The 27,299-nt window shown below is 46.3% G+C and overlaps 1 protein-coding gene across 2 annotated transcripts in view; it reads left to right on the top strand.

The window, feature by feature from the left end:
- Window positions 1-27,299, top strand: part of SND1 (staphylococcal nuclease and tudor domain containing 1) — a 411,286-nt gene that overhangs the window by 301,648 nt on the left and 82,339 nt on the right. For both annotated transcript variants that reach the window (XM_032304558.1, XM_032304557.1), the window contains exon 16: window positions 10,806-10,915. In XM_032304558.1, coding sequence (XP_032160449.1) covers window positions 10,806-10,915 — 110 coding nt within the window. The remainder of the gene's footprint in view (window positions 1-10,805; window positions 10,916-27,299) is intronic.

The following is a 27,299-nucleotide window of genomic DNA, read 5'->3' as shown; positions in this document are numbered from 1 at the left end:
GGGGTCTTAGTGTTCCTGACACCAGCTGGTTTCTTTTGCTCCAGTTCTGCTAGCCGCATGTACTGATCAGACATTTGGATTTCACTTTGCCTGAGGAGAAGCTCTGAACAATTTTCTCTGAGTGAAGGCTCTAGAAGGGCAATAGATTGGAAGTATACTCCACACATCTCAGAAGCATTTTGTTCAAATAACACAACACAGCTTGGTTTAGGAAAGTCACTCTAAATTTATTCAAGTAAGTAGCTTTCATATTTGGCTGCCAGGTGGGTGTCAGAATACCTTCTGGAAGCTTCTACTTGCAGGATCCACATGGGTATTTCCTATGGCTTTCTCCTGACCCTTTGGCTATTCTCTGTCAGCCTGGACAGTATATTCATATTCTCTTTTTCTATTAACATGGAATTTAAAAGACCAAGATTAGAATTCTTCAGTGCCAAAAATGAAAGCAGGGAAAAAAAAATACATCTAAGTTTTATTTGATTCAAAGATAAAGTTACATGTTTAAAATAAGTCAGAAAAAGCAGAAGTTGAGGTTCTCATAGAAACCAGCTCCTCCTCGTTGCTCAGACCTGGGGTCTGTGCTTGTCGGGCGCCGTCTCCATGGTGCTGCCGTGTTACAGAAAAGCCTGCACCCTGTTGATTTCTCATCCTTGGAAAGACCATTGTCACCCTTGCTTGGGACCTCCAGGGCTTCGTTTTCTAGGTAACGTCCATATCATGAGGTGGTGGTTCTGATACGGGCACTGAAGAGGAACTCAAGGGGCAATTGGGGGTCGGCACAGTTTTTTCCTACGCCCGCCTGTCTCATTCCTCTCCAAGCTGCTGGTGGTGTTATTGCGGCTGCTGCTTATAGCAAACCCAAAACAAATCTGTGTACTGGGAAGCAGACAGCCTGCCATCCCCAACCCGCTCCCCCCTTCCCCAGACACCCCCAGAGACAGCCTGGCCGGATTGTTTATGGCCGTGCTCTTAGGATGCCACGGGGAGGGAACGATCTTGTTAATCAGTGAGAGTTTTACCTCCATTTAAAAGTCCTTGTTTTGCGATCCTCTCTGCAATGGGGAGAATTATAAAAGGTTATTCTGATGCTGGTCCGATTGTGATCTGCTGTACCAGCTACGTCTGAATTTTTTTCCCCTTTTGGGAATGATTCTTCGGTATCTAAAGCCGATGATAAATCAAGTTCGGTGAAGCCAGTTCTGCACACTGCCTGGCTAGACTTTGAGCCAGAAATTCAGCAGAAGGCCTCTAAGCCGTCCCTTCCATGTCTCCTCCTTACAAGTGGGCAGTGGTTTAGCCTTGAACACCCACTCGCCTTAGAGTCCTAGAAATAAAGTTACTAGATTTCCTTATGAACTCACCAAATGTTCTGAATAGGACATTATTACAACAGGTTTGTTGCATCTGTTTCTGCTAGGCTTAACATCTCTGGCATTCATTTAGGAAAAACAGTTACTGAGTATCAACTGTGTTCGAGATACTGGGGATACACATAGATCTGGCATTTACTTTACCTCAGATAATTGTAGAGTGGGGATCCACCGTCAACAGGCTAACAGCAGCTGGAGATGAGATCTGAGAAGGCAGCCCGGTCCTAGTGGTGTAACGCCCATGACTTGTATCAGAGAGTCTTAACACATGTTTAAAGCCAAGCACTGTACAGCACTTCCTCCTTAGCCACGGAGGAGTTGTTCCAAGACCGCCAGGGGCTGCCTGAAAACCACAGATAGAACCCAACCCTATAATGCGCTATGGTGAGTGCTGTGAAGTGTGTAAGCCTGACGATTCACAGACCTGTACCTCTGGGGCTAATAATATATGTTCATAAAAAAGTAAAATAGAATAAAATTTTTAAAAAAAGAACCCAGCCCTATATGTACTGTGTGTTTTCCTATACGTACACATCTATGATAAAGTTTAGTTTATAAATCACGCACTGTAATATATTTATAGCAGTAATACAGTTGAACAATTAAAACAATATACTGTAGGGCGCCTGGGTGGCTCAGTGGTTTAAGCCGCTGCCTTCGGCTCAGGTCATGATCTCAGGGTCCTGGGATCGGGTCCCGCATCGGGCTCTCTGCTCAGCAGGGAGCCTGCTTCCCTCTCTCTCTCTCTGCCTGCCTCTCCATCTACTTGTAATTTCTGTCAAATAAATAAATAAAATCTTTAAAAAAAAAAAAAACAATATACTGTAATAAAAGTTATGTGAATGTGGTCTCTCAAAATATCTTATTGTACTATATTCAGGTTTTGCATGATGATGTAAGATGATAAAATGCCTACATGATAACGTGAAGTAGGGGGAATGATGTAGGCACTCTGACATAGCGTTAGGCTACTGTTGGCCTTCTGACAGTATGTCAGAAATAGGATCATGGGCTTCTGGACTGCACTGGACCGTGGGTAACTGAAACCACAGAAAGTAGAGCCATGGATTGGGGTGGGGGGGCTACTGTACCTCCTTTCTGTAGATGCCTTCCCTTCACCCCCTTCCTTTCTTCAGGGGAAGCCCATCGCGTCATGAAGACTGGGTCATATTGCTTCTCTTCCCAATTAATTTCAGCTTCTGGTCTTTCAGTAGATGCATCAAACATTACCAAATCAGAACAACTCAATAAAAGTCGACCCTTAAGAATTGGAATTATGAACTAAAAACAGCTTCGGTCTCTGCTCTTCCTCAATTCTGATGCCCTGACTACAATTACTACCTGAGGAGCTGGATCCCTTTAATTAGGATCCCTTCATTCTTCTTTTATCCCTTTATTCTGATCCCCGAAAGAGCTTTAGCAGTGACATGTTCCAAAATTGGCCCACAAGATGCTGCCTCCCCTGAGGTAACAACAGCAGTTCAGAGAGCAAGGGAGAGAAAAAAGAATTTGAGACCATGCAGAATTCTTGTTTCATTTCTGACCCTTTTAATCCAAGTCAAGGCCTCATGTCATGTAGAACTCACTCTTAGGAACCAACTGGTCCACCATTTGCCTTGCTTTTGGGGCCATTTTAAGAAATATAGGACCAGCTGGCCCTAATGGGATGATTTGTAGCTCTCAATTGTTCACAGATTCACTGACAACATTTGCAATTTGAGGTCTCCAAATTAGTTCTGATTTAAAGCTTATGAGAGAGCAAGCTTTTGGTGCATGAGCTGTGTTACGTTTCTGAGAACTAACAATGTGGTCTGTTAATTTGGTTTTATATGTATATTCAGGTGATAACTACATTCCTTAAAATTAGGCAGATGGCCTGTCTGCCTCTGAATTTTGTGCCATTGTTCTGGATTTTGTTCTTAATGCTCAGGGAAGAAATAGCTGTCTAAACGTTGTTAATACCAAAGAATTTTTGAAATTGACTTGGACATAGTTAAGTGTTACTTCTCTGAGGCTACATACAGAGTTTCAGTGTTTTATTCTCTGTACATACTTGTGTTTTGCTTTTTGGTGGTGGGGGGAGGAGGATGGTAAGGGAAAGTATAGAAATGGAACTAATTGAATCCGGGGCTAAAAAATCTCTGCTGAGAGTCTGTGAATTATAAATTGGCTAGCCGCAGCAGCAGGAACTCAGGCAGAGGCATTGGAGTGCAGTCAGTGTGACAGGAAGCTTATTTTGGTGTTCTTTCTGTGCCTTGCCTTGTCCTTGACGTTTACTCCAGGGGACTGTGTATTTAAAAAGAAGGGAGAGGTGTCTACAGTTTCCATCTGGGAAACTTTTACAGCATTTTTACCCAGGGTCTTAAAGGCAAAGGATGAAGCTGTCCTGCTAGATGAGATGGTGTAGTCTCCCATCCCTTTCCCAGCTGTTACCCAGCTCTGTACCCAGCCCCACTTTAGCTGTCAGCCAGGGACGTGGCACCTACTAGCAGATAATGCTAGCGTTTGTTCTGGAAGTCCCACCAGGACAGCCATTTTGTCTGGTTTGATCAACCAAAAAATGTGCTAAAATTTTAGGGGGTAGCATTTAAAGCAGAGATACTTAAATTTGAATATTATTCAAGAAATCTTTCCCAAAATGTAGAAAACAATATACCAGCTCCCTGGTCTGGGCTCCTTTCTCCTAAGCAGAGGGATGGGCTTAGTTGCCACATTTCAGTTTTACGGTTAAAAAAACAGCATTTTCATTTCAGTTGGGAAGCTTATTTATAACCCAGTAGTCATCCCCACGCTTAGTTTTTCTGATATTTTGTCCAGATTTTTCTTTCCCCTAATAATTACACCCCGCATTCTCCAGCTAAGCATTTTCCCTCCTTTCTCGTGTTTACACCTCTCAAATATTTGCAGATTGTTATCTTGTCACCCTCTTAGTCACCGCTTAGCCGAACTGTACAGATTTAGCACCTTTTATCTTTCCTTTAAAGGCAGGCCTCCCCGCCCCTGAGTCATTTTCCACTGCTCCCTTGAAATGTGCTCCAGTTTTCTGCATTTCCATGTGGCCACACAGCTTCCTATAGCAGAACACGGGGTTCTAAGTAGGGATGGTTTCCCTCCTTTGTTGCATGGAAACTGAGCATCTCTGCCATGCTCCGTCCTCCAGCCTCACCGGCACTGCTGGTCGGCACTGACCTCTCCCGCGCTGTATTTCAGCTGCACAGCCAAGTGTGCCGAGCGGAAGACCAGTAGGGTAAACGAGTGTAGCTGTGCTTGCGTTTTTTTCCTTGAAGTGTTATGTAACCGTGGGAAAGTGGGATGTAAGGAGTCAGGGATTCTTCCGGCCTCTCTCCTGGTATTTGCATAACGTCTACATTAACCCTGACAGTTCATTAACCATTTCCTTTTCTGTATATTTACTTCTTTCCAGAAGTATTTTCACCAGTACTCACTCACTCAACATTTCTTGAGAACCTCTGTCTATGGTGCCACTGTGTGCTCGGCAGCATTATCGGATGTTGGAAGAAGAAAATCTGAATGACACAATACCCAGCCTAAGAAGCAATTCGATTTTAGTTTTATTTGGGTTGCAAATACCAGGTTGTCATATAGGCTTGCTGATGGCAGCAGTAAGGGGAGAGCAGATTTCTGGGAACATACCGGAAAAATCTGACAGGGTCCAAGGTAAAGCCCAGTATCCCAGCTTGTGGCACCCAGAGGCTGACTGTGGCTCTGCAGTGGCTTCAGGCCCTCCCCAGTGGGACTCCGGTGGTAGTACTCCAGTGTGGATGCCACTTGGTCCCCTTTGCTTACTGCCTCCTTCTTGTGGCTCCTAATGGGCTTATGTTTTGCACAATGCTATGTTCATATTCCAGAAAGAGAATCTTTTTGGCTCGCCCGTTACCTCCCATTTCTATTTGGACAAAGCTCTTTGCCCTCTGCCAGACTGACTAGAGATCAGCCAGCTCGAGTCTCGTGCAGCTGCAGCTCTCCCTCTCTCCCCCGGCCGGCCCCCTGTCAGTCCCCACCTTCAGCTTTGACCGCTATCCCTAGTTTGTGGTGTGGAGAGGACAGAGGCCAGGGTTAAGGGCTAGAGAATGTAGTTGCCTTAGCAAGGCTTGGCATGGTGAGCCCCATGATTGACTTGTTGTGTACATTCTACCAAGCAGCTCCCAGACCCACATGCACCTGCTTCCCATAGTCCACTTAGCACGTGTTATTTCTTAGCATTCTGCAACCTTTAATCTTAATAGTAAATTAAGTCACCAGTCACAGACCTTACTCAATGGTAGAGGAATAGAATGTTTTCTTGCACATGATTAAGCTTTATTGGCACAAAGACCTCTTTTTCATCAGGGAGTGCTCCGCTTCCAGCACAGGGCCTAACCCAGAGCGCGCACCAGTGTGTGTGTGTGTGTGTGTGTGTGTGTGTGTGTGTGTGTGTGTGTGAGAGAGAGAGAGAGAGAGAGAGAGAGAGAAGTGGAGGGAGGGGAAAGTCTGCTGAGTGAACTGCAGCATTTTGCTGTATCCTAAATGGCAGAAGGCAAAGATCACGTCTATGAGCCTCCTGCACCCTTCCCTCAGCAGCATCCAAGGCGGTAGTGAACACACTGGATGTGAAGTAAGCACCATTGACTAATGCTTCCAACTGGTTATTGTTTCCACTAGGGTTTTGTTTCCTTTAGTTAATGCCTGGTCTCTTTGCTGGACAAAGTGCCATTGGGAAGCTGTCACTTCTAGCCAAGGCAGATTTGACACACTTCCCTTTAGCTCTCAATAAAGGAAAAACCAAACACACTTTGAGCCCAGAGGCTTAATTATCATAAAATTCAACATACAACGTAAAATGTTCAGAGCGATACATGACTCTCACATAGCCATCAGCAGAATCCCCTGTACAGCCGTTATCATATCATTATCAAGAATTTGTACTTCTTGTTCGAAAGCTGACTGACCAAAGTGTTTGTGTTAATTGACCTAGTTAGCCAATGTCTCTGAATGTATAATTTCTCTTTAATAGAATGCTTTATAGCCCAGCATTTTAAATTTGAAAGGGGGCACCCTGAATTCCAAGAGTCAAGCTTTGGGTGAGGAGTCTCAAAAGGGCATAGCCAAAACTGTAGGATTTTATCTCCGGGGAGACTTTGGAGTTCCTTTATCTTATAGGCAGAGGCCGTGAGGCCCATAAAGGTTTCATACTTCATCGCGGCAGAGCAGAAGCCAGCACCATGATGTGCTGATAGCTAGCGATGCACTCTGTCTTCCTGAACCACGCAATATCAGGCACATCCTCTTTGTTACTGTAAGTCGTATTGGGCAACCATCATTTCCCAGAAAACATAAGAAAGACATGAAAAATAATGGGTTTTTAGCTGTAGGCAGACAGGTCTCTAGGGCTTTAAAGAGGTCAAGGAGCCAGATGGATTAGGAGGGAAGGATGCATCTTACCTGCCCTTCATGGACATCCGCTGAGAAGCCCAAGCCCCACAGGGTACAGTGTCTCTTCATTCTGGCACACTCCACAGTAGGGAAGGAAAATGTGTTAAGAATGTTTGGGATTTTTTAAATGTAATTTATGTTTAAAAAATAAACATAATGTAATTTATTTTTTAAACAAAAATTGTTTTTAGTGTTTTGGATAACTTGTACATGTCTGGGGTAGGTTGGCAGTTAACCTACACCTGTGGCCTATGAAGCCCAGCAGAGCTGATTATGTCCCCAGCAGCAGACACTACTGTGCCTGTGCATTCTAGGAAAGACAGCTAGTAGTGGGAATGTGCATGATCCAGAATCGTGGGTACTTTCTCACCTGGCAGGGGAGAGCTTCGGGAACCCCAGTCATCTCTGACTTCATATTTACAGTCTGGGGAGCTCTGCATTGCTGCCTGTCAGTCTGCACTGAGCTGCGGCCTGGCGTTTGCTTTCTGAGAACTCAGCTTTCTTTGCTTTGATCTGTTTTCTCGAATTCTTTCCCCGTTTGTTTTCTCCTCTCTCCTTTTCTCCTTCTCTTCTCTTCTTGCCTCTCCTCCCCTCTCCTCTCCTCTTCTCTTCTTCTGTTCTCCGTATTGGTAATAGAGAAGCACACCAGGGACACCAGCCCAGTAGTGCGGTCTTTGTTTAAATCAAGTTGCAGCAGAGACTGGGCTGTGACAGTCTGTGTCTTCCTTCACCTGGTGTTCAGCAGCAGCAGCTGTCCTTCTGGCTTTTGGAATGTTAACACTAGTTTGCTTTCCTCTCTTAGTGGACAGTGTTTTTCTTGCCCTGCTCCCTGATCCCCTTTGGACACAAAAGCAAGTCCAGAAGCTGAAAAATAAGCACTCACTGTAGCCTTTGAACTCTGTAAGGGGGCCAGCAGGGCTCGCCCAGGCTTCTGTCTTCACCCATTAGTTAGTCTACACCAGTGTCAAGCTGAGGGCCTTGACCCACTGGAGTTTTATTTATTTTTTTTTTTAAGATTTTATTTATTTATTTGACACAGAGAGAGATCACAAGTAGGCAGAGAGACAGACAGAGAGAGAGATGAGGAGAAGCAGGCTCCCTGCTGAGCAGAGAGCCCTATGCGGGACTCGATCCCAGGCCCTTGGGATCATGACCTGAGCCAAAGGCAGAGGCTTAACCCACTGAGCCACCCAGGCGCCCCTGGATGTGTTTTTTAACATTCAGCCTATCCCTGTCTGACCTGAGCTGAGATGTGACAGTTTTGACTGGAAAGGGGTTACTTTGGAGGAGACAGAGGAGAGACAGCCCAGAAGAAAAGGAAGTAAATGATAAAAGCAGAGATAATACTCTTGTTATCAAGCAACTCTTCTATTCCCTCTCCTTTCTTTTACCTGTCTGCCTGACAGGAATTAATACGTGTCAACATGTTTCCTTTTTTCCACTCAGAAAGGGGCAGGGAGACCACCTGTTGTGCTTCCTCTTCTTGAAAAGCTGAGGATCAGCTGCTGGCAGGTGGAAAGGCCACCTCAGGAAGGCCCTCCTTTGCCTCTGAGTCCACATGGAGTGCTTGGGTTTTGGTCACCACAGGTCTAAAGGTCTCTCTCCTGAAAGACATTTTTAATCCATTTCAGCTTGATTGGTTTAACTCCCTGGGCTTGTTGAGCCATCTTGCTTTCTGGATTTACTCACTTTGTGGTCTTCCAGGTTTCGTAGAGAGCTACTGGGATCTCTAGATTTCTTGAGATTTCTGAAAACCAAGATCGTGATACAGGGTAGAGTGGGTACATCTTCTGAACCGGAGAATGTCAGAAATCTTCTGTGTGTGTGTGGTTTTTTTTTTTTTTTTTTTTTTAAGTCCTTCCCCCAATTCCTGCTGCCCAGTCCATTGTCCCAGCTTCCTCTCCATCCCCAGTTCATAACCACCCCACCAACAACACCCAACTCAGCCCCACCGAAATGGCTGCTAAAGGTCAGAAACAAACTGGAAACTTATTTTAATGTTATTCTTGTTTTGCAGCAATGCTTTATCTGTGGATATGTGGCCAAAAAGTTCAATAGAATTGTTTATTTTTTCTCTCTGACAATTCTGTTCTTGCTTAGTTTGCAGATAAAAAGTGTTTTTGGCTGTTGATGTTGTAGAAATCATGGGCTGTCTTTCATTCAGTTTTACTCTATCCCCATCTCTCCCTTCAAGGTTAATCTCAGGTTCTTTGGCTCTGAGTTTATTGTTCTCTTTTACAAAAAACAGTTCCACTTCTCCCATGCAGCCTGACGCAGAAGTGCCCAGAATGAGGCAGCCCTAGCGATCTTCTTGCCCATGGGACACTTGGGCAGGGCCTTCAGCTGTCCCACGTGTGCCTTGGTGGGAGAATCGCCCTGGCCACCAGCCCAGGCTGCTGTCCTGGTGCAGTTGCTGGCCTGCTGCTGTTCTCCCTCTCTGCTGCTTCGTTTGATGTGCTGTATTCCTTTTGTGAGGCCTTGAGGCTTGGAGAGAAGGCTCTGTTCTTGAGCTTCTGAAAACCCAAGGTATAAACTATTCCCTTTCCTCTGAGCTTCATGACCTTGAATCCATGCCGTGGCCAGAAACATGAGCCACTTGGCTGCATCTAGAAGAGATATGTATTCTGTACCAGCAGCAGTGGCCCCTCTTTGCCCAGAGGCTCCCCCGACACCCTGTGCCAGATGTCTTCTACCTGCACCTAAGGCTGCTTATAAGTGAGACCTAATACCTCCTGGTTCTGCCTTAGGCTGCGGCAGGAGGGACCAGCAGCCTTCAGAGACCTGGACATTCTGTGTATCCTCCCCCATACTTTGATCATTTCCTCTCACTGTGTCTCTAGCCTAGTTCAGCTTTTTGCATTAAAATTACAGCTGCAGTATGAATTTTTTGGAAATACTTCCAAGTAACTTGGATCTCAGAATGTGACATATTTCATGGTCTGTCTCCAGTGACCACTGTTAGTGATAAATACATTTGCAAAATGAATGCCTGAATCAAAGAGAGAAAGAAAAGGCAGTCTGAGTTGGTTAGTGAGCACCTGTGTTGTGTAAAAGACTGTCCTCAGATATAAAGAAGTGTGAAGAACGGGATCCTCAGGGATCTTACAGGCCGGGTGTGGAGTGAGAGACAACTGAGGTTATTACTGAGGTGATTACTACACGCGATACTACTAATAATAATGGTGAAACAATAAGAGGTAAAGCGTATTACACCTCTCCCTATGCCAGGCATTATGCTACTGCGTATTTTACGTACATAATCTCCCCTGGTTCACACAGCATCCGAGTGAGGTAGATAAACTGTTCTACCAGTTTTACAAATACGACAGCTAAGGCTTTGAGTGGTTCAATAACTTGGCTAAGGTCACAGAGCAAATAAGTGATAGAATTAGGATGTGAATCCAGGTCTGTCTGCTTCCAGACACCTAATACTTCCTCAGTATTCTGGTTTTTTCCTGTTTCTCATTCTGAATGAAAAACTGATGGTACTGTTGTCCAGACGATAGCCAAAGGACAATAGGGGAAGCTTATGAAGAGAAAAACGACACTGAGTTAACACTTGTGAATTTGACGTGGAAGTCGGGTGGTTAAGAGAAGCTATCTAAGAGTCCTTCGGAATGGCTCTCAGGAGGCAGAATGGCTGGGGAGAGCAGTGTAATTTAGGTGAGAGAGCCATTTCTAGAAGTGATGGTTAGGGCAGTGAGACGATCGGACTGTGAGGAGTGAGGAGCACAAGATGGGGCACACCCCACCTCTGCGTGTGCCTGTGTTCCCTGCACTTCCTTACTGGACCTCCCCGGGTCCTCTTGGTAGTCGTCCGGTGCAGGGACTGAGAGCCCCTGTCTGTTGCTGCGGCGCTGGCAGTGTTGGGTTTTCCCTCTGGGGCACCATATCTCGGATGTGCTGGCATTCTGCTCTGAGTCCTGCCCTGTTGGAAGGGTCAGGGGCACTAGGCCTTCTGGGCCCCTTTTCATCACAAATTCTCCTTCTCTCCTGACACAGGCATCGAATGCCCCAGAGGAGCCCGAAACCTCCCAGGCTTGGTGCAGGAGGGAGAGCCTTTCAGTGAGGAAGCCACACTTTTCACCAAGGAGCTGGTGCTGCAGCGAGAGGTGGGACATCTTACAGTTGCTTCTTGTATGAAGAGGGGTGAGAAAATGGGGCTCCCTTGGTCTGATGTCTTTCTGCCACGTCAGAGATCAGTCTGTCACTTTTTCCAGTGCTCAGCCTTCCACGTCCACCATCCGTTGTGGGTCTGCCCACCTCCTGCTTCCTTGAGCCCTGCATCATTGACCAGCCACCCCCAGATCACCCCTCACCGTCGGCGGCCTGGGATACGTGGCGAACGCCAAGCCCGCCTAGCCAGCACCCTAATGCAGAGGGCTTACAGCTTTGCAGCCCTCCTCCTTGGCGAATTAGCCCGAGCTGCCTGCCTCCAGCTGGATTTAGAAGCTTGACTAACCCTGTCAGGGGCCAATTTTCTTTGAACATTTATTTGTATCTTTGAGTAATTGCATTTTCTGTAGCGGGTTTTCTGACTTAATTTAATTGTATTTCTGTTTCTGCCTGTTGGGCTGGCTCTCACAGGCGGGAGTTAGGCTTCTCAGCGGCCGTGGTGTCCATCTACCTGCTAATTTTTTATCAAGTCATAGTCAACGGATCCATCTTCTTTCCAGGAGTGTTCCAGTCATTCATCCTGCTCGGTGGGCACAAAAAAGGAACAGTGGGGGAGTGTGCCGGGCTCAGGCTGAAGATTTTAGATCTGCCTTTGTCTTCATTTCTTTTACAATCAAACCCATAGGGTCCCTTCAGCTTTCAGGCAGTATCATCATATGCACAGAGCTAGAAGATTATGGGGTCCAGGAGGTTCGCTTGCTCCTGGGTCTTTGTAGGTCTTTGAGATCAGACGTGTGGGCTTTGGGATGTTCATAAGCTTCGGCATCTCTCACTTTGATTTGAATCACCAGAGAATATATTGGGTACTAGAGGCACAAGAGAACAGGGTAGCCCAGGATACCGCGTTAGACTGCCCTGGCCTGCAGAAAAACCCCTCTTTGGTTGCTGGCTGAGCAGTACTATTTGCTTTTGGTTGCCATCTTTGGGATTTCTTTAACACTTACCTTCCCATTTCGTGAAAGAAAGTTGTGTGGCAAAAGACGTCCTGAATTCTTAGTCCAGGAGCTGTGGGTTCCAGTTCCCGAAAACAAACTGCAGCTTCCTGGGCATCGCACCAGCTCTGTCGGCCGTCCGTACGGCGGGGTGGGGATGCGAGTACTTGCCCCCTCGTCATCTCTTCAGTCTCACATTGACCCCTATTTTGGTTTTGGTAAGAGATGTTCATGTTCATGAAGAAGAAATCCCCGTGTTGGCATGCAAAGTGACTTCCCCTACCCCTCTATTTTGTTTTTGTTTTTGTTTTTTAAGATTTTATTTATTTGTTTGAGAGTGAGAGATACAGAAAGCAGGAGAGGGGAGAGGGTCAGAGGGAGAAGCAGACTCCGTACTGAGCGGGGAATCTGATGTGGGATGTGATCCTGGGACCCCAGAAATCACAGCCTGAGCTGAAGGCAGTTGCTTCACCAACTGAGCCACCAAGGCGCCCCCTCCCACCCCTCTATTCTGCAACTGCACAATGTAGCTTAAACCTTTATCAATTAAAGATAGCCCCTGCTGGAGAAGTATTTTAAGAATCCAAACACTCCAGTTGTCTCTCAGTAACTGTTGCGGTGTGGGGCGCAGTCATCAGGTAGAAGGGGCAGATATTTTTATAATTTCCTCAGTGTGGGCCTTTTTATAATTTCCTCAGTGAACTACAGAGCACTTCTGGGTTGGAAAAAGCAGGGGAGTCCCTCCGGAGTCTGTGACTTAAAGACATCCCAGAGGTAGCAGCAACAGCTGCTGTCTGGACAGAGGGAGGAAAGGCTTTCCCGGGTTGCCTGAGAGCTGTGGCGGCAGCATTCTCATCGCTTCCCTGCCACACGCCACTTCTCTCTTGCCCTCCCGTTTCTCACTGCCGTCTTCCCCTGCTGTTTTCACATTTCCCAAAGTTTCTTTCCCTTTCTTTTTCAACTCTCGTTTCCCCAGCCACTTTTCTACCTGATCATGTTTCTGGCCTGCTGATGGTACCCAAAGGCACAAGGATGTCAGAGAATACTGACCACTGAACGGAGGGAGTGGCCCAAAGCTCTTTCACTCTCTTAGTTAGTCTGACCTTACCCTTGTCTGTATGTTTGCTGATATTTGATTGTGGAAAAAGATAAATTTTTCCCCATCTTCTTGGATGCCCCTGGCATGTGAGTGAGTTTGCAGATCTTAGTCTAATTCAGATTTGATGCTTAGCTTTCTTGGTGCAATCTTGCCGAGCCCAAAGCTGGGATCTCTTGATATAGAAACTTTCTGCATTTTCTTAGCTGCTTATATGATTATCTGGCCTGACTGCTTTGAAGGGTCTTTATCCACAGGAAAGAGGAGTATGGCCTAAACTCAGGATAACTTGGAAGTTTTTACTAAAGGAATCGGTTCTAGACTGTCCTCCTGGGCATTTCTCTTCATTATATATATATATGAAAACTGTTTTCTGAATAGTGTAGGAATGACAAGCAGTTTTTGTTTCATTCTAGGTTTATTCACTTAACTTCAGTCTATATTATTATTCCATATATTGTCCTGGAGAACATTCCTCTTGGTCTTCTTCCTTCTGCCCCAGCAGGGATCTGGAAGAGCCTGATGGAATGGCATTCCTGGATGCAGAGGTGCCTCCTGCCCTTAGGAGACAGCACTGCCTGATTGTCTGGATGCCTGAGTGTGGACTCATAGCCTCTTACCTTCCGGCCGACTCTGTTGTGCCCCTGGGGTGGTGGGGGGGGCACTTCTGGGGTGGAGCTGCTGCTGTGATGGCCCTGGTTGAGCAGGTTTTTTTGTGCCTTGTGCCTTTTCCTTGACAATCAGCTTTTAGTTCAGGTAATCAGGTTTTGTGATGATGTGATTGCCCTTGACCGTGCCCCCATCCCTCCCCTTTAAATTTTTCTTTTTTAGTATCTTACTTTTGACGAGGATTTGTCTGTCCCCTGCCTACTTTTCCCAGTTACTTGAAACTTGGAGTATCACATAGGAAAGGAGAAGCACACTGATGCTGTGATTTCACAGCATGTCCTGGGCCCCCTTTGTGATTTCACAGTGGTGCCTCCGTCAGGTTTGATTCACCTACATGAACCAGTAAGCTGACTGGGAAAGGATGTGATGTGGGAGAGAGCCTATAATGGACACTGCCCTTAGGGCAGCTCCCCTGCTGGGGAGCAAATGCAAAGCAGGGGTACAGGAGCCTGACTCCCTGTTTATGAAGTGCATTTTCTTGGCTTTGGGTAGCCAGAGCAGAAATTGCTGCCTGTCTTTTTCTTTGTTTCGGTAAAGAGAGAGGTGTAGTCTTTCCATCCCATAGCCTCCTGTGGAAGCTGCCGGAGTGTCTCACAAGTCTGTTGTTTACATTTCGGATGGCCCCCATTATCTGGAGGCTTGATAGCCTTGCCTTCCTTCAGTGTGTTTTACAGTGTCACCAGTTAATATGGAACTGCTGACCTTCCTGGCCACCACTCAGCCCCGTTTTCCTCTCTTTCCTGTCACCTTTCATTGTATTTTTTCTTTTTCTTTGTTTTTCTATGTGGTCCTTCTCCTTAACCATTGGTTCCCATTGTCTTTTTTTTTTTTTTTAAGGTTTTATTTAAGATTTTAAGATTTTATTTATTTATTTATAAATATTATTTATAATATTTAAGATATTTATTCTATTTATTTAAGATTTTAATTTATCTATTTGAGAGAGAGAATGAGCACAGGCGGGGTTGGGGTAGGACAGAGGCAGAGGGAGAAGCAGGCTCCCCGCTGAGCAAGGAGCCCGATGCAGGACTCGATCCCAAGACCCTGGGATCATGACCTGAGCCGAAGGTGGACGCTTAACTGACCAAGCCACCCAGGCACTCCAGTTGTCTTTTGTTCCTTTCCCTGAGCTAGGAGTCTGGGAAGACTGTTCCAGGTTAGGGGTCTGGGTGTTCAGGCCTTACTGCTCCAGGGCAAGAGAAAGAGCAATTTAGACTCCAGCTTGTTACCTCACTCTTTGTGGCCTTGAAGGCCAAAGCAGCCAAGGAACTCTGAAAGGACTTCATACTTAATTTTACTCAAAGGAAATCCAGTTAGCTCAACAGTTCTTCCCAGGCTGACTCAGTTAGGATGTAACAGGGCTGGGCAAGTCAGCCCACTGCCAGTGTTCATGAATAAAGTTTTAGTGAAACACTAACACTAATTGTTTTATGTACTGTAGTCTACGGCTTTCATCCTCTTAACAGTGGAGTTGAATAGTGACGACAAAGGCCATAAAGCTTGCAGAACCTAAAATACTTATTTATCTATCTTTTTATCACAAGAAGTTTGCTGTCCCTTGTACAGTAAGTACAACAGTCTGTGTTGGTTGGTTTAAATAGCTTGCATCCCTGAAAGTGACAGTTTGCTCTCATGTCCTCTGCCTCTGAGGCTCGGTTCCTTCTGGGCCATGCAGAGTGAGATCATTGTGTCTGTTGCTGTAGCTGGGATTGTGAGCTATATGAGCGCTGTGTCCCACTGGATGGCATGAGCTGTGAGCCCCCCTCCCGCAACACAGCTGCCTCTTTCAGGCAGTTCTGTGCCGCATTGCCAAGGACAGGAAGATCTGGTGTAGCTTCCCAGATGGGGAACTGTGCCCATCGCTAGCATCTTCCCAGAAGTAGTGGTGAGTGTTAGCTAATGGGTAGATAACTGGCTTAAATGTACAAACTCCCAGTTTTTGAGCTCCAGTTATCATGTGGTTCCGGCGGACTCTTTCCCGCCTCGGTATTCCTTTCTAAAACATTGATCTGGCAATCCAAAGCCATCCTCTTCCTTTTGAGGCCCTTCCTGTGAATAAAGCAGTCCACGTGGGATCTCTTCACACCTTGCCAGAAGGCCAGCTCACCAGCACGCGCTCACTGACCCACTGCTGCCTGCATGGCGTTGTGGTCGCTGTCAGCAAACCATGTACTCGTAGAGAAGGGGCTCTAAGGCGTGAAAAGAGATCAGTGCCACAGTTTACCCCTCTTCACAGTTCGAGGCTGTAAGAGATACATTTCCCTGGGGCAGGAGGTAGGATGTTGGAGGTTTGGTGATCATTTCAAAGACCTTTCTAAGTGACCTTTTTGTCCTCTTGAGATCTCAGAAATTACCCTTTGCTGCTGCCTGGAAAATGTCCTTGTGCTGGACAGCCTAAGCTGAAAACTCTGGCTGCTGCCCTGACCTATTTCCCTTCCTCCTGCTGGCATCGAAAGGGGGGATGCCTCCCTGGGAAGCCCCTGCTGCAGCTCACAGCAGGCAGGGCAAAAGCCCTGGATCCCCTTGCTCCCACGACCCCGTTTTTTTTTTTTTTTTTAAACCAAAGATGCACAAAAGATCACAAGCAACTGTTGCTGTCTGAAGAACGTGTATTTACGTTTCGGAGGAGTATGGACTTGGCAGTGAATACTGGTGTGTATTTATGGGGAGATGTTTGGGAAAGAAACCTTAGAATAAAATAAAAATGGTTTCTTGGTTTTTGGTTTTATCACCAAGTGTGCCGCATCTTGTCTGAGAAAGATAAACGGTCCAAGCAGTTTACTATTGAAACTGTTTCTCCACATTTCCCCATAGTGCTGTGGTATATGCTCTCACCCTTCCTGTTCCCAACTGCCCATGCAGGTCCCGTCCCTGTCCAGGAGACACGTGGGAGGAGAAACAGTAGCAAAGTTAGATTCCTGGATGAAAGTAATAAGGATAGTTCAAGCCACAGGGAAAACCCAGAAGAGTGAGTGCAACCTGGTGTCCATAAGATTGGCGAGACCCCTGCTCTCAGACTGTCCCCGTGTTCCGTAACCCTCGCTGAGCCACGAATAATGACCTGCTGGGAAGGCAAGCCAGCTGTCTACCAACGTTTCAGTCATTTGCAAAGAACAGCCTATTCTAGATTATCTCTGCCACTGCCCAGGGAAAAGGGAATGCAACAAGGTCACCTTTCTAAGCCACCCTCTTACTCTAGGAAGTTAAGGGCTGTTGGAGGCTAAAGCTTTCCTCTTAGCGCCCCACACACTCTTGATGGTCATCCTCCACTAGTGGTCTTTCAGTTTGTTTTCCCTAAAGGCTATTTTCTTTGAAGGGGGCTCAGGTCAGGACCTCCTGTCTTAATAGTGATCAGGCTTTCCATTTATATAGTATTTTCTAGTGTAAAAGTGTTTTCATATACAATCTTTCATTTTAATCTCAAAGCAAAACTACATGAGAAGTATTATCCCAGTGTCACAGTTCAGGAAGCTGAGATGCACAGCGACCTGCCTCTATTCACAGAGTTTGTTGTAGAGCAGACACCAAAACCCAAACATCCACACTCCAAATCAGGTGCTTTCTCTTCCCCAGATTTTGCCAATATTTCTATTAGAATGTGGTCATTCTTTTAGCAGTGTTATGTCCTTTTTCAACCCTCAAATATCTGGACCTAATTAATTTGAAAAGAACGTCCCTAAAGGTCCAGCAATTAAACTGAGGGTTCCTCTCCAGTATAGAACCACTGAGTCTGATTCTGGAAACTCACAAGACTCCAGAAGGATCCAAGAGATTTGCAATGGCCACACCTTCCCAAAATACGTATTCTCTTGTCACAGTTTTTACATTTTTCAGTTGCCTGATTCCGGCTTCATCTGTTGGTTTGACTTTTGTGGACTTTCTTTTTTCTTTTCTTTTCTTTTCTTTTTTTTTTTTTAATTTTTAAAATTAATTTATTTGAGTGAGAGAGAGCATGAGAAGGGAGACGGTCAGAGGGAGAAGCAGACCCCCACAGAGCTGGGAGCCCAGTGCGGAACTTGATCCCAGAACTCCGGGATCATGACCTGAGCTGAAGGCAGTTGCTTAACCAACTGAGCCACCCAAGCGCCCTCTTTGTTTTGTTTTGTTTTGTTTTGTTTTAATAATGATTCCTCTCTGACCTGTCTTGCTCCATTTCAGGTTGATCACAGATATCCATATTCCTATTTCTCATCTTTCTTAAAAGACATACCTAGTAAGTGCATCCATTTGGAAACACATAATTCCCCATTGCCTCTAGGATAAAGTCTGATCTCCTTAGTTTACATATATCCTTGATTACCTCTCCAACTTCGTGTCTTACCACTGCTCATTTCACTGACCTTATTCTCATAGTTCCCCATATTTACCATTCCATTTCATCTCTCCCACTCTTTAGATCAACCCACACTTCCCCCCAGTATACCAACCATCTCCCTTTTTTGCTTTCTTATTCCTACCTATCCTTCCAGGATACACCTTTTCAGGAAAGGTTTTTCTTGATCTCCCAGACTGGTTGAGATGCCCTTCCTTTTGTCCCCTTAGCCTCCTTCGCACACATCTGTCATGCACTGACCAGTGATTTTACAGGGATCTATGTGTCCAGACTGTAAGCTTCTCAAGGACAGGATCCATACTTTTGTCCTTGTGTTCTTTGTACTTTGCCTAGTGTATAGGAGATACTTAATAGATGGACATTCATTAAATCTACTGCTTGGTTCCCTGTGACCAAACTCTAGAGATGGGGGAAAAGGACTGCTCTTTTGTTGTCCTTTGTAGTTCTTTGGGAAAGTCTTTAAGCTCAGCATTTGTGGGCCAGGGAGGAAGACTGGAGTCTTGAGGCCAGACACACAGCCACTAACTCAGGAGCTTCTCTTTGAAAAAGTACATTACCAAGACCTGACTCTACTCTTACTTTGGGACCCTGGGTCTCCCGAGCTTTCTAGCCAAGATTCTTAAAGGTAATGAGATCATGATATATGAGTGTTTTGAAAAACTTGCAGTGTTCAAATAGAAATCATTAATGTCCCTTCATCATATTCCCAGTAGGCTACTCATCTCTTTTCCTCCCTGGTATATTTCCCACCCTTTGCTTTTGTGGGTCAAACTATTAAGTGAGGTGAAGGGTTTATTTTGAAGTTCAAGTCAACCAGTTCTTGTTCAGTGATAGGCTATAAACCCCCTGTGAACACTAGGCTGTTACCTCCCTACTTAAAGCCCCTTCATTTCTGGGTTCTTGGCCCTTGCCAGGTATCTCTAAAAGCTGGAAGGAAGGCCCTCAATTCCCATTCCGGCCCCTAAGTGAAAATGGCATCCCAATGAGAGGAGGTGAGGTATAAGTGAAGAACGGAGGGTATTGTCATGTCGCCCTGTTTTTCCCATCCCCGGGCTGCTTGGGTCTCCCCTCTCAGCTTTTACACTCCCAGGCAGCCGGTCACCAGTAGTCTTCCCCAGGCTAGCTCAGCAGCATGTGCTGATGGGTGCCAGTAGTGTGCTGGCTCCAGTGGGATTCCTCTCTGCAAAGCTGCTGGCTCAGCTCGGCTGTTGTCTGTTTCCCTATTCTTCTGCTTGGAACTTTCATAGCCAGTCAAGCATAGAATTGCATCCATTCTTCTGAAATAGCTGCAGGGCCTAATTTTTCATTGGCTTGGCCAAGATCCTATTACCTGTAATCATGTCATACAGGCTGACTGGTAAAGTTTGATAGGCCTCACTGCCCTCCCGAGACTAGTGTTCACATCCCAGCCTGGCTGTTGGGACTGGGGACAGAACAAGACAAAACAAGGTTTAGGGCCACAAGAGATTTGGCCTCCTTGGGGACATGTAGGGAAGGTCTCAAGGATATAATTGACTCAGGGAAGAAATCCTTTTCGTCAGAGGGATTCTTCCTTTCCCTGAGGAATTGGTCCTTACTACTGTAAACTCTTCCTTAAAAGACTCTGACGTTTCCTCTGCCAGTTCACTTTGTTCCTCCTAGGGAAAAGGAAGTAGGAAGTATAGCCCTTAGACCTGACAGATGTTTCCTCCATAAGCAGGTTCCTTTGCAATGCCGAAGTGGGTCCCTGGACTGATTTTTCCTCTCCACCTTTACTTCTGACCCACATCAGTCAGAGAGTAAAGATGCAGAAGGCTCAAGCATGACTTCCTCTTGTGTCTTTCTGCTAGATTGGTCCATAATACTTGATTTAAACCTCGTCTAAATTGAAGCGTGGAGGGACACCTGAGCAGCTCAGTCGGTTAAGCATCTGTCTTCGGCCCAGGTCATGATCCCAGGACTCTGGGATCAAGTCCCACGTCGGGACTTGTTCAGCAGGGAGCCTGCTTCTCCCTCTGCCTGCCACTCCCCCTGCTTGTGCTCACACACACACACACACACTCTCTCTCTCTCTGACATATAAATAAATTCTTAAAAAAAAAAAAATGAAGCCTGGAAATGGGTAAACTGGGTACTGATTGCCATCGGAGATTACATGTATTGGTTCACCACAAGATTATCATTATGAACACAAGGTCATGAAGAGCCTTCAGACAGAGCTTTGCTGAGCAGAACTCCTGCCACCTATGAGATTCAGTATTATCTGCCTATCTGACTTTAATTTCTTTATGAGCCATCCCTGTGGACAATGGCTATTGCCAGGCACATCCTGGTCTACCTTCTGTATAGCTAGGTAGAGCCTATGACCCAGAACGAATGGAAAAATTCTGTCAGGAGGTAGGAGAGTTCTGGACTCCTCATAGGTAAGGATTGTGCTATGAGAGCTGGGTGCCATTTATTTTAATTTAGTTAAATCAGATGCCCCTAACAATAATTCCTGGTTTGTCTTACCTCTTCAGTCATCCTGAATATTCACTGCTTCTTGAGCTTTGGTAAGAGTTCTCTTTAAGAAAGAAAAAGGAAAAAAGAAAAAAGGAAGCTAATATCCTTAGTATAATAATATAATAGAAAAGCAGCTCCAAATTTTTTTTAGATGAAATCCCTTATTTATGAAATCTGTCCATTTACTTCTGGGAGCCTAACTTGGAAAATAGTTCATTATTTCATATCTTCTTACTGGCAGATCATACTTACTTTCCACACTTAAGATGACCTCGTGCAGACTTGCCCCATTCTCTTGTTTCCAGAAGAGCTTCACACAGGACCCCAGCACCCTGGCCAGCACACCATGTAGATTTGAGCGTGAGCTTTCATGCTGGCGTGTTTGGGGTTCTTCAGGCATCATAGCTCCCTTTTTAGTTCGTCCTAACCATTCCCAGACACACCCGGTGCCTGAGTGTTAATATCTTCTCCTTGAAATTACATAATTCAACTGATATCTTTTTAGAACACAGCCCTTAATATACAGTAGCAGGGCTGCCAGAGCTGCCAGCAATGAGTATGCAGACTGTACATTTCATTTGCTCTTCAGGTAATACGAACATTCTGGTGTTTCACATATGACTCCTCCAAGGACACAGTAGTGACTGTTCTAGTGGATGAGCCAGCCATAACCCCGCCCTCTTCTTGCCATGAGCATGCCCACTCCTTGTGTCTGTTGCCAAGGACTAGACAAGATCCTCTGTGTTCCAAATCTGGCTTTATTGATGAACTTCCCACTTGCCACTCCACCTGTGACAGTTTCTGGTCAGCTGAACTTAAATGGATTTTGGAAATGAAAGTGACCAGTGGTCTGTTATGAAATGCTGTGGTGCATGAAATAAGATTATGAGCAGGCTTGAGAATTAACAGCAGATACCCTAACCTGGTCTGAACAACACGTGTCACTTATTCAGGAAGGGTAAGTTCATCCTCAGACCCATGTCCAGAACGTTTAGGAACATTTTCCCCCCTCCTGATCACTTAAAACTCTGTTAGTAATGTGTGCAGAGTCAGACCTGCGTTCTTGTTCCAGCTTCACCCTTTACTAAATGACCTTGGACATGATCCTTAGTTTCTCTAATCCCGAGCAGTCTCAGTGCATAATAGAATTTAGTAGAATGGTGCTCCTAAGGTTGCACAGTACAGCGGTGCTGCTAACTTTACTCCCTCGCCCACAGCAAAGGCACCTTCTCTCTAGGGTTGGTGTGGAGATCGTGTAACTAGGTAAAATTCCCAGGACTGGTGCCCTGGTAAGTAAGTATTAAACACTTGGCGAACAGCTTGTGTCATTATTTTTATTATGAATGAAAATTCTCCTCTCAGAGTTGAGCTAAAATCTAGGACTAGAGCTTCACTGTGGACAAACCATGACACCCAGAGTAGGGAGGCAGGCTAGGCATGGGCATGTGTGTGGGGAGCAGCATTCATATTAGAATCAACAAAGAACAATGGTTAGTCCTCACCAGTGCTCGTTACATGCCAGTCCTGTCTGTTTAGGCCAGTGATGGCAAGGGTGCTTGCTCCCTACCCCGCTCCCCAATCTAGTGCCCACGGCAGACCTTTCCAGTCACACAGCATTGCTTTGGTTTAGGGCTCAGAATCTTCTCCAAGCAGGGCTCCTAGGAGCTACTGCCCGTTGAGTGGATTTGGCACTTAGACTTCTGAGTTCTCAAAAGACTGTCTAAGTACCTTCAAGGGTTAGCCAGTCATTTTTCTCTGAAGAAGGGCTAGCAAAACAGGGTCTGTTTTGCCTCTGCTTCTGCATGGTCCTCCACCTTAGAATCTCTTCTTTTTAGGCAGTGTCACATTCAGTGGAAAAGTAAAGGTCTGGAGGTGATGCCAGAGTCCTAACCTGTGCACAGAGCCTCTTCTAGACTTGACTATGGACAGATCAGGCCAGCCATCTCCAAAGCCCGTAGTCTACAGATGCCTCATAGACATCTGAGAAATAATGGCCTGAGTATCTTTGCCATGTGGTTGAACTGCCATACAAGTATTCAGAGGACAATCTGCCAATACTCAGGGCTCTCTCTGCTTTCTTTCCATTTACATGGGACTTCTGACCTTGGTCATTTCCTGGTGTCACTGTGACTTGAAAATGAGGGATACAGAATCCTAGCTGGCCTGGGCTTCCTTATCCTCTGATGGAATAGCATTTGCTCTTTTTTGTCCCCATACCACTTTACCATGGCCACACCGTCTAAGATCGTCATAGGTGTGTCTCTGATCTGTATTAAATGGGAGGGTTGGAGCATAGTGGAGTACCAGGAACAAGCTCTAAAGAAGGATCTAGGTGTTAATCAGGATTGAAAGGGACGAGAAAAGGACCCAAGACGAATCCTTTGGGACAGTCACTGCAGCAAGAACAAAGGCCATCTACTGAGCCAGGAATAAAAAGTTGAATTGAAAACAGCTTCACTGTGCCATTTTTACTTCCAGGTTAGCATAATGCCTCCCTTTTCTCCCTTTGCCTTCTCTCGATACAGCGGAATCCTATCTAATGGTACCAGAAGAGGGTCTTGGCATTGAATGTATAGCTAGAAGGGGAAGATTATGCAAGTAAAACCCAACAGGTCCCTCCACCACTACCAGCAGCCTGCATAAGCTGCTTCTCTTCCCCGGTTTTTCCAGTGCTAGCAGTGCGAGGATGCTGGTACCTCTCCGGTTAAATAAATCTAAAACTACTGACCCAAGATTTTTATAGCAGTGCTGCAACCCTATATGAGGAAATGCAACAAATAGTCCATTACCACTGATTGGATATGGATTTTTGGCCTGGCCACTTGCCACGTGGTAATTTTAGAATAGGGTCACTTTCGGAATTGGAAGATTCCTTGTAGGAGGGTACTGGTGTTTGCTAAATAGTGTTTCTTATCTTTGTGCCCTCTCAGAGCCATGCTCCCACCTCCTGAGTGTAGGGCCACTCTCTCTCTCTCTGCCCGGCAGAGACAGCCAGAGCTCATCCTTCATCAGCTTACGGGGCTGCAGACGTGGCCATTTCCAAACACCCAGGGTGCACTTAACCACTTCCTCCTTCTAATATCAGCACTTCCACTCTAACCACATCAGCAGCTTTGTAACTTGCATTTCATTTTGCTCTATGTTTTGGCCCTTCAGGTATCTGTGGGAGGGAGGTGGGGGGACTGGCGAACTGTGTTGTCACTGATTTCAGAATTTCACAATTACACCCTGAGTCATTGTCTCTGGAGAATCATTTAAGCAAAAGTGCCAAGAGCATCCTGAAGGGCTCTTGCCCTTTTCACACTTGGGTTTTAAAGGTTGGGTTCTCTTTCATATTGGATATGTGACTGTCTGCTTGGTTTCACCATCTGCAAAATGGGAGCACTTGGCCCTGTTCTGCCTGGAGAGAGCTAAAAGGCGGCGATTAAGGCATGGCGCCAAGGAGCCCTAGTTCTTCCCACTCACGTAGAAGGCAAATAACCACACACAGGCTGAGGTCGCTGTGTGACCTGGACAGGGACCTGTGGTTGCTTTGTTTTTTACTTTCTCACCTACATCTGAATAATTAGACCTGGTTGATGAGATAGGGGATGGACCTGTGATGCTAAACCCCGAGATGTGTCATCTTGCCTGTCTGTGAGCAGTCTTTGTCCCAGGATTCAGATCAGACCTCTCACATTTTGACCCACCCTCGACCTCTGATCTTTATGATGTGTCTCTCAGCCCAGGGTGTTTTAAAGAATAGGCTTGAGCCCCAGGAGCCATGATCTTTATCAAGTATGTTACAAGACATACCAAGTTATATCTTTATCAAGTATGTTACAAGGCAGTTCTACTTTATTAGCTTTCTGTCTAGCTTTTTTGGGCTGTTGACCCAAGGCTCGGGATCGGTATGCCAAAGCTGGAGTTTGCCCTGGAAGCTTTTGATTCTTGTTTTCTCCTCCAGGATTATATGAGTTGTTGAGATAGCCCAGCTAGACACCACTCAAGTATGACACCTTTAAGAATTCATGAGGGCTTGGGACCCATAGCGCCTCTCAGCATACAGACTTCCAGCCTGGCATCAAGGGGAGCCATATGGTTTCCCACGCCCTGATGCCTGGCAAGCCTATGAAGTGCAGAGGGAGGCCCTGAGACGACTCTCCATGGCCAGCTCTTCCGGGCATGAGGACGGGCTCTCCCTGACACATTCACACGGGCACCCAAGCGTGCCTCACACCCAGCGACATGGAGACCAGCCCTGGGAAGATGCCGCGTTCTCACCCTACCCCGACTTCTTTCATCTGTCCTTCCTCTCTGATGCTTTCACCCTCCGCCTTGTGTTTCTGTAATTTGTACAGTATCGTCGAGAGGTGTTGAGATCAATAGCAATTCACCTTTTCCCTTATTGATTAAAGTGATGGCAAGTAAAAATGGCAGGCAGTACCAACTTATTCATCAGGAGCTATCCATCTCCTCCCAGGCCACCAGTGACCTCTCCCTGCCTGCTCATGGCTGAGCTGCAGCAGAGGTTATGCCTGTGTCTAGGCCGCATTAATAGGAATGAGAGAACTGCTGGGTTTGGCTCCTATAATCAGCGCTGAGTGAGGAAGGCGGCTGCAGGTAATGAGCAAGGAAATGACTGTGGAACCTGTTGTCCAACTCCGCTTCATCTGAGGCTTCATCTGAGGGGTTCACCACATGGGCGGTACTCCCAGGAGGAGGCTGCATGGCTCAGTGAGCGGACATCGCCGCCTCACCCAGCACTTCCGCTCCCATTGTCCCAAAGGGCACAGCCTTCCTTTGTGATCCCACAGAATGTAAACTGCGTGTGGGGACTGAAAAGTCCGTGGCACCTGTAAACCAGCTCTGGTTTTGCGGCCCACACAGACTTTTGTCATTCCTTCTGAGACGTCAGGTAGTCACGTGGGCTCACCCTGGAGGAATGTGGGGTGCCGAGGGTCAAGCTTGAGTCAGACGGTAAGGAAGGGCGCTTAGGAGGGGTCTGTAGCTACCAGTGGGTGGAGAATGGAGACTGCATCTATCCACTGCTTTCTCAACTCTAAAAACAAGTACAGGAAGGGCGGGTGCATCTGTGTGTTGTTTTGTTGCCCCTCATGAAATACCCTCTGATTCTCCGTTGGGAAAGGTGACGGGAACACCCACAGCCCAGGACATTTCCGGCGCCATGCACTGAAGAGCTCACTTTGAAAACTGCATCTCGAATGCCAAGTACTTACTGCTTCACTCACCTGGTGCGATGACCAGGGGTCTTTGAATCCCAGAGCTCTTAAAAGGAAAGTTCTCACTGACTACAAAGGCGAAACATGGTTAACTTCGCTGCTTTTCTCTTGATGTACTGTAGTTTGAATTCTCTTGGTTCTCTAACACATATAGACACAGAAGCAACTGTTGCCCACCGCACCCAGCAAAGTCCTCTGTTCAGCGCTGCAGAGGGCCAGAGGGAGGTGGAGTCTGCTGCCTTGCACAGTGTGAACCAATTCCCAGAAACTCCTGTGGGGAGAGTGTTGACTGAGGGGAAAGTACTTGGGGGGCCACTCAGAAGCTTACCCTGCGCCATGACCTCTACCCAGCAGAGGGAGCTACTTACCTGTGTGGGCAGAGAATGGTGACCAGCGGGACTGCGGTGTTGCCCTCAGGGAGCTTACAGTCTTTTGTGTCAGCCCAAGTACACACAGCCAGGCTTCCAGAAGAGCACTGCCATCACACTCATGTTTCTTCAGTGTCCAGTGGGTTTAGGTCACTATTTTGGACACCCCTTTCCCAGTAGGAAGATTTCACTAGAAACCCGGTGTCACTGTGTCAGGTAGCTCTGCAGTCTGCAGATGCCAGACCTGGAGAAGGCAGCCAGCTCTCTGTGAAGCTGCTTAATTACATGTGAAGCTGCCAGCAGGACGATTGTTCTTTTCCCATGGATCATTAATAAACCATTCTGGCCTGTGTCGATGGGGCAGGGGAACTCTCTGACAATTCCATCACCTTCCTCAGCTTGGTTGGACAGGCCTTCCTCCCTTTCTGTCTAAAGCATTCAAAATGGCTGAGAGTAGGGAAAGGAAGGGAGAAGAAAAATCTATTTCCATATAACGCACATGTTTTTCTCCCAAGATAGAAAGTGGCCCCCTGCTTTCGGGTTGTCCTAGCAGCCTGAGTGTAAAGGGTTCAAGGCTTGCCATGGGTGGGAAGTGCTAGTGGCTCAGCTCCTAATATTTGCAGCAACTACAAACCAGGCCTGATTTGGAGATGAGGCAACTAGTGCAGCAGATGGCAAACAGTCCTGCCCCACTGGGGCCCGAGATCAGCTCCATCTTCTTCCTTCAGCCAAGGCAGCCTCATTTCTGCTATGCCTCAGCACAGAAAGCATGTATGGCTTTTCAGAAACTACTTTTGTAGGCAAAGACGGAAGAAAGCAAAGCAAATATAATACGGGAAACTCAATGTAGTTAGAAATATTTGCCTGTCAAACAGCCTAAAATAGAGCTTCTCCTTTGGATAGAAGAATTTAGAATCTACATTTCTCCATAGAGCACTGAGTGCAAAAATTAAAAATGGATTATAAATAGAAGTAAAATGACCCATTCAGTTTCCAAGGACATGAGTCTACAGCCTTCAGAATACTGAATGAGAGCATTTGAGAGCTGTCGGGACTCGGAGCTGATACAGTCTAATCAAAGCAGATCACAGTGTTTGAGAAACCGAGGCATGAGGAAGTTACTCCATGGGACACACTCATGTAGCCATGCATGGGAGAGCTAACTTGTCCACATTCCCGTTGTATTGATCTGACCTGCTCCCTCACCTGCCTCCCAGAC

This window comes from Mustela erminea, chromosome 11 (genome assembly GCF_009829155.1).
Source record: "Mustela erminea isolate mMusErm1 chromosome 11, mMusErm1.Pri, whole genome shotgun sequence".
Taxonomy (NCBI): Eukaryota; Metazoa; Chordata; class Mammalia; order Carnivora; family Mustelidae; genus Mustela; species Mustela erminea.
Note: the sequence above shows the minus strand (reverse complement) of the source record. Positions and strands in the feature narration are given on the sequence as shown.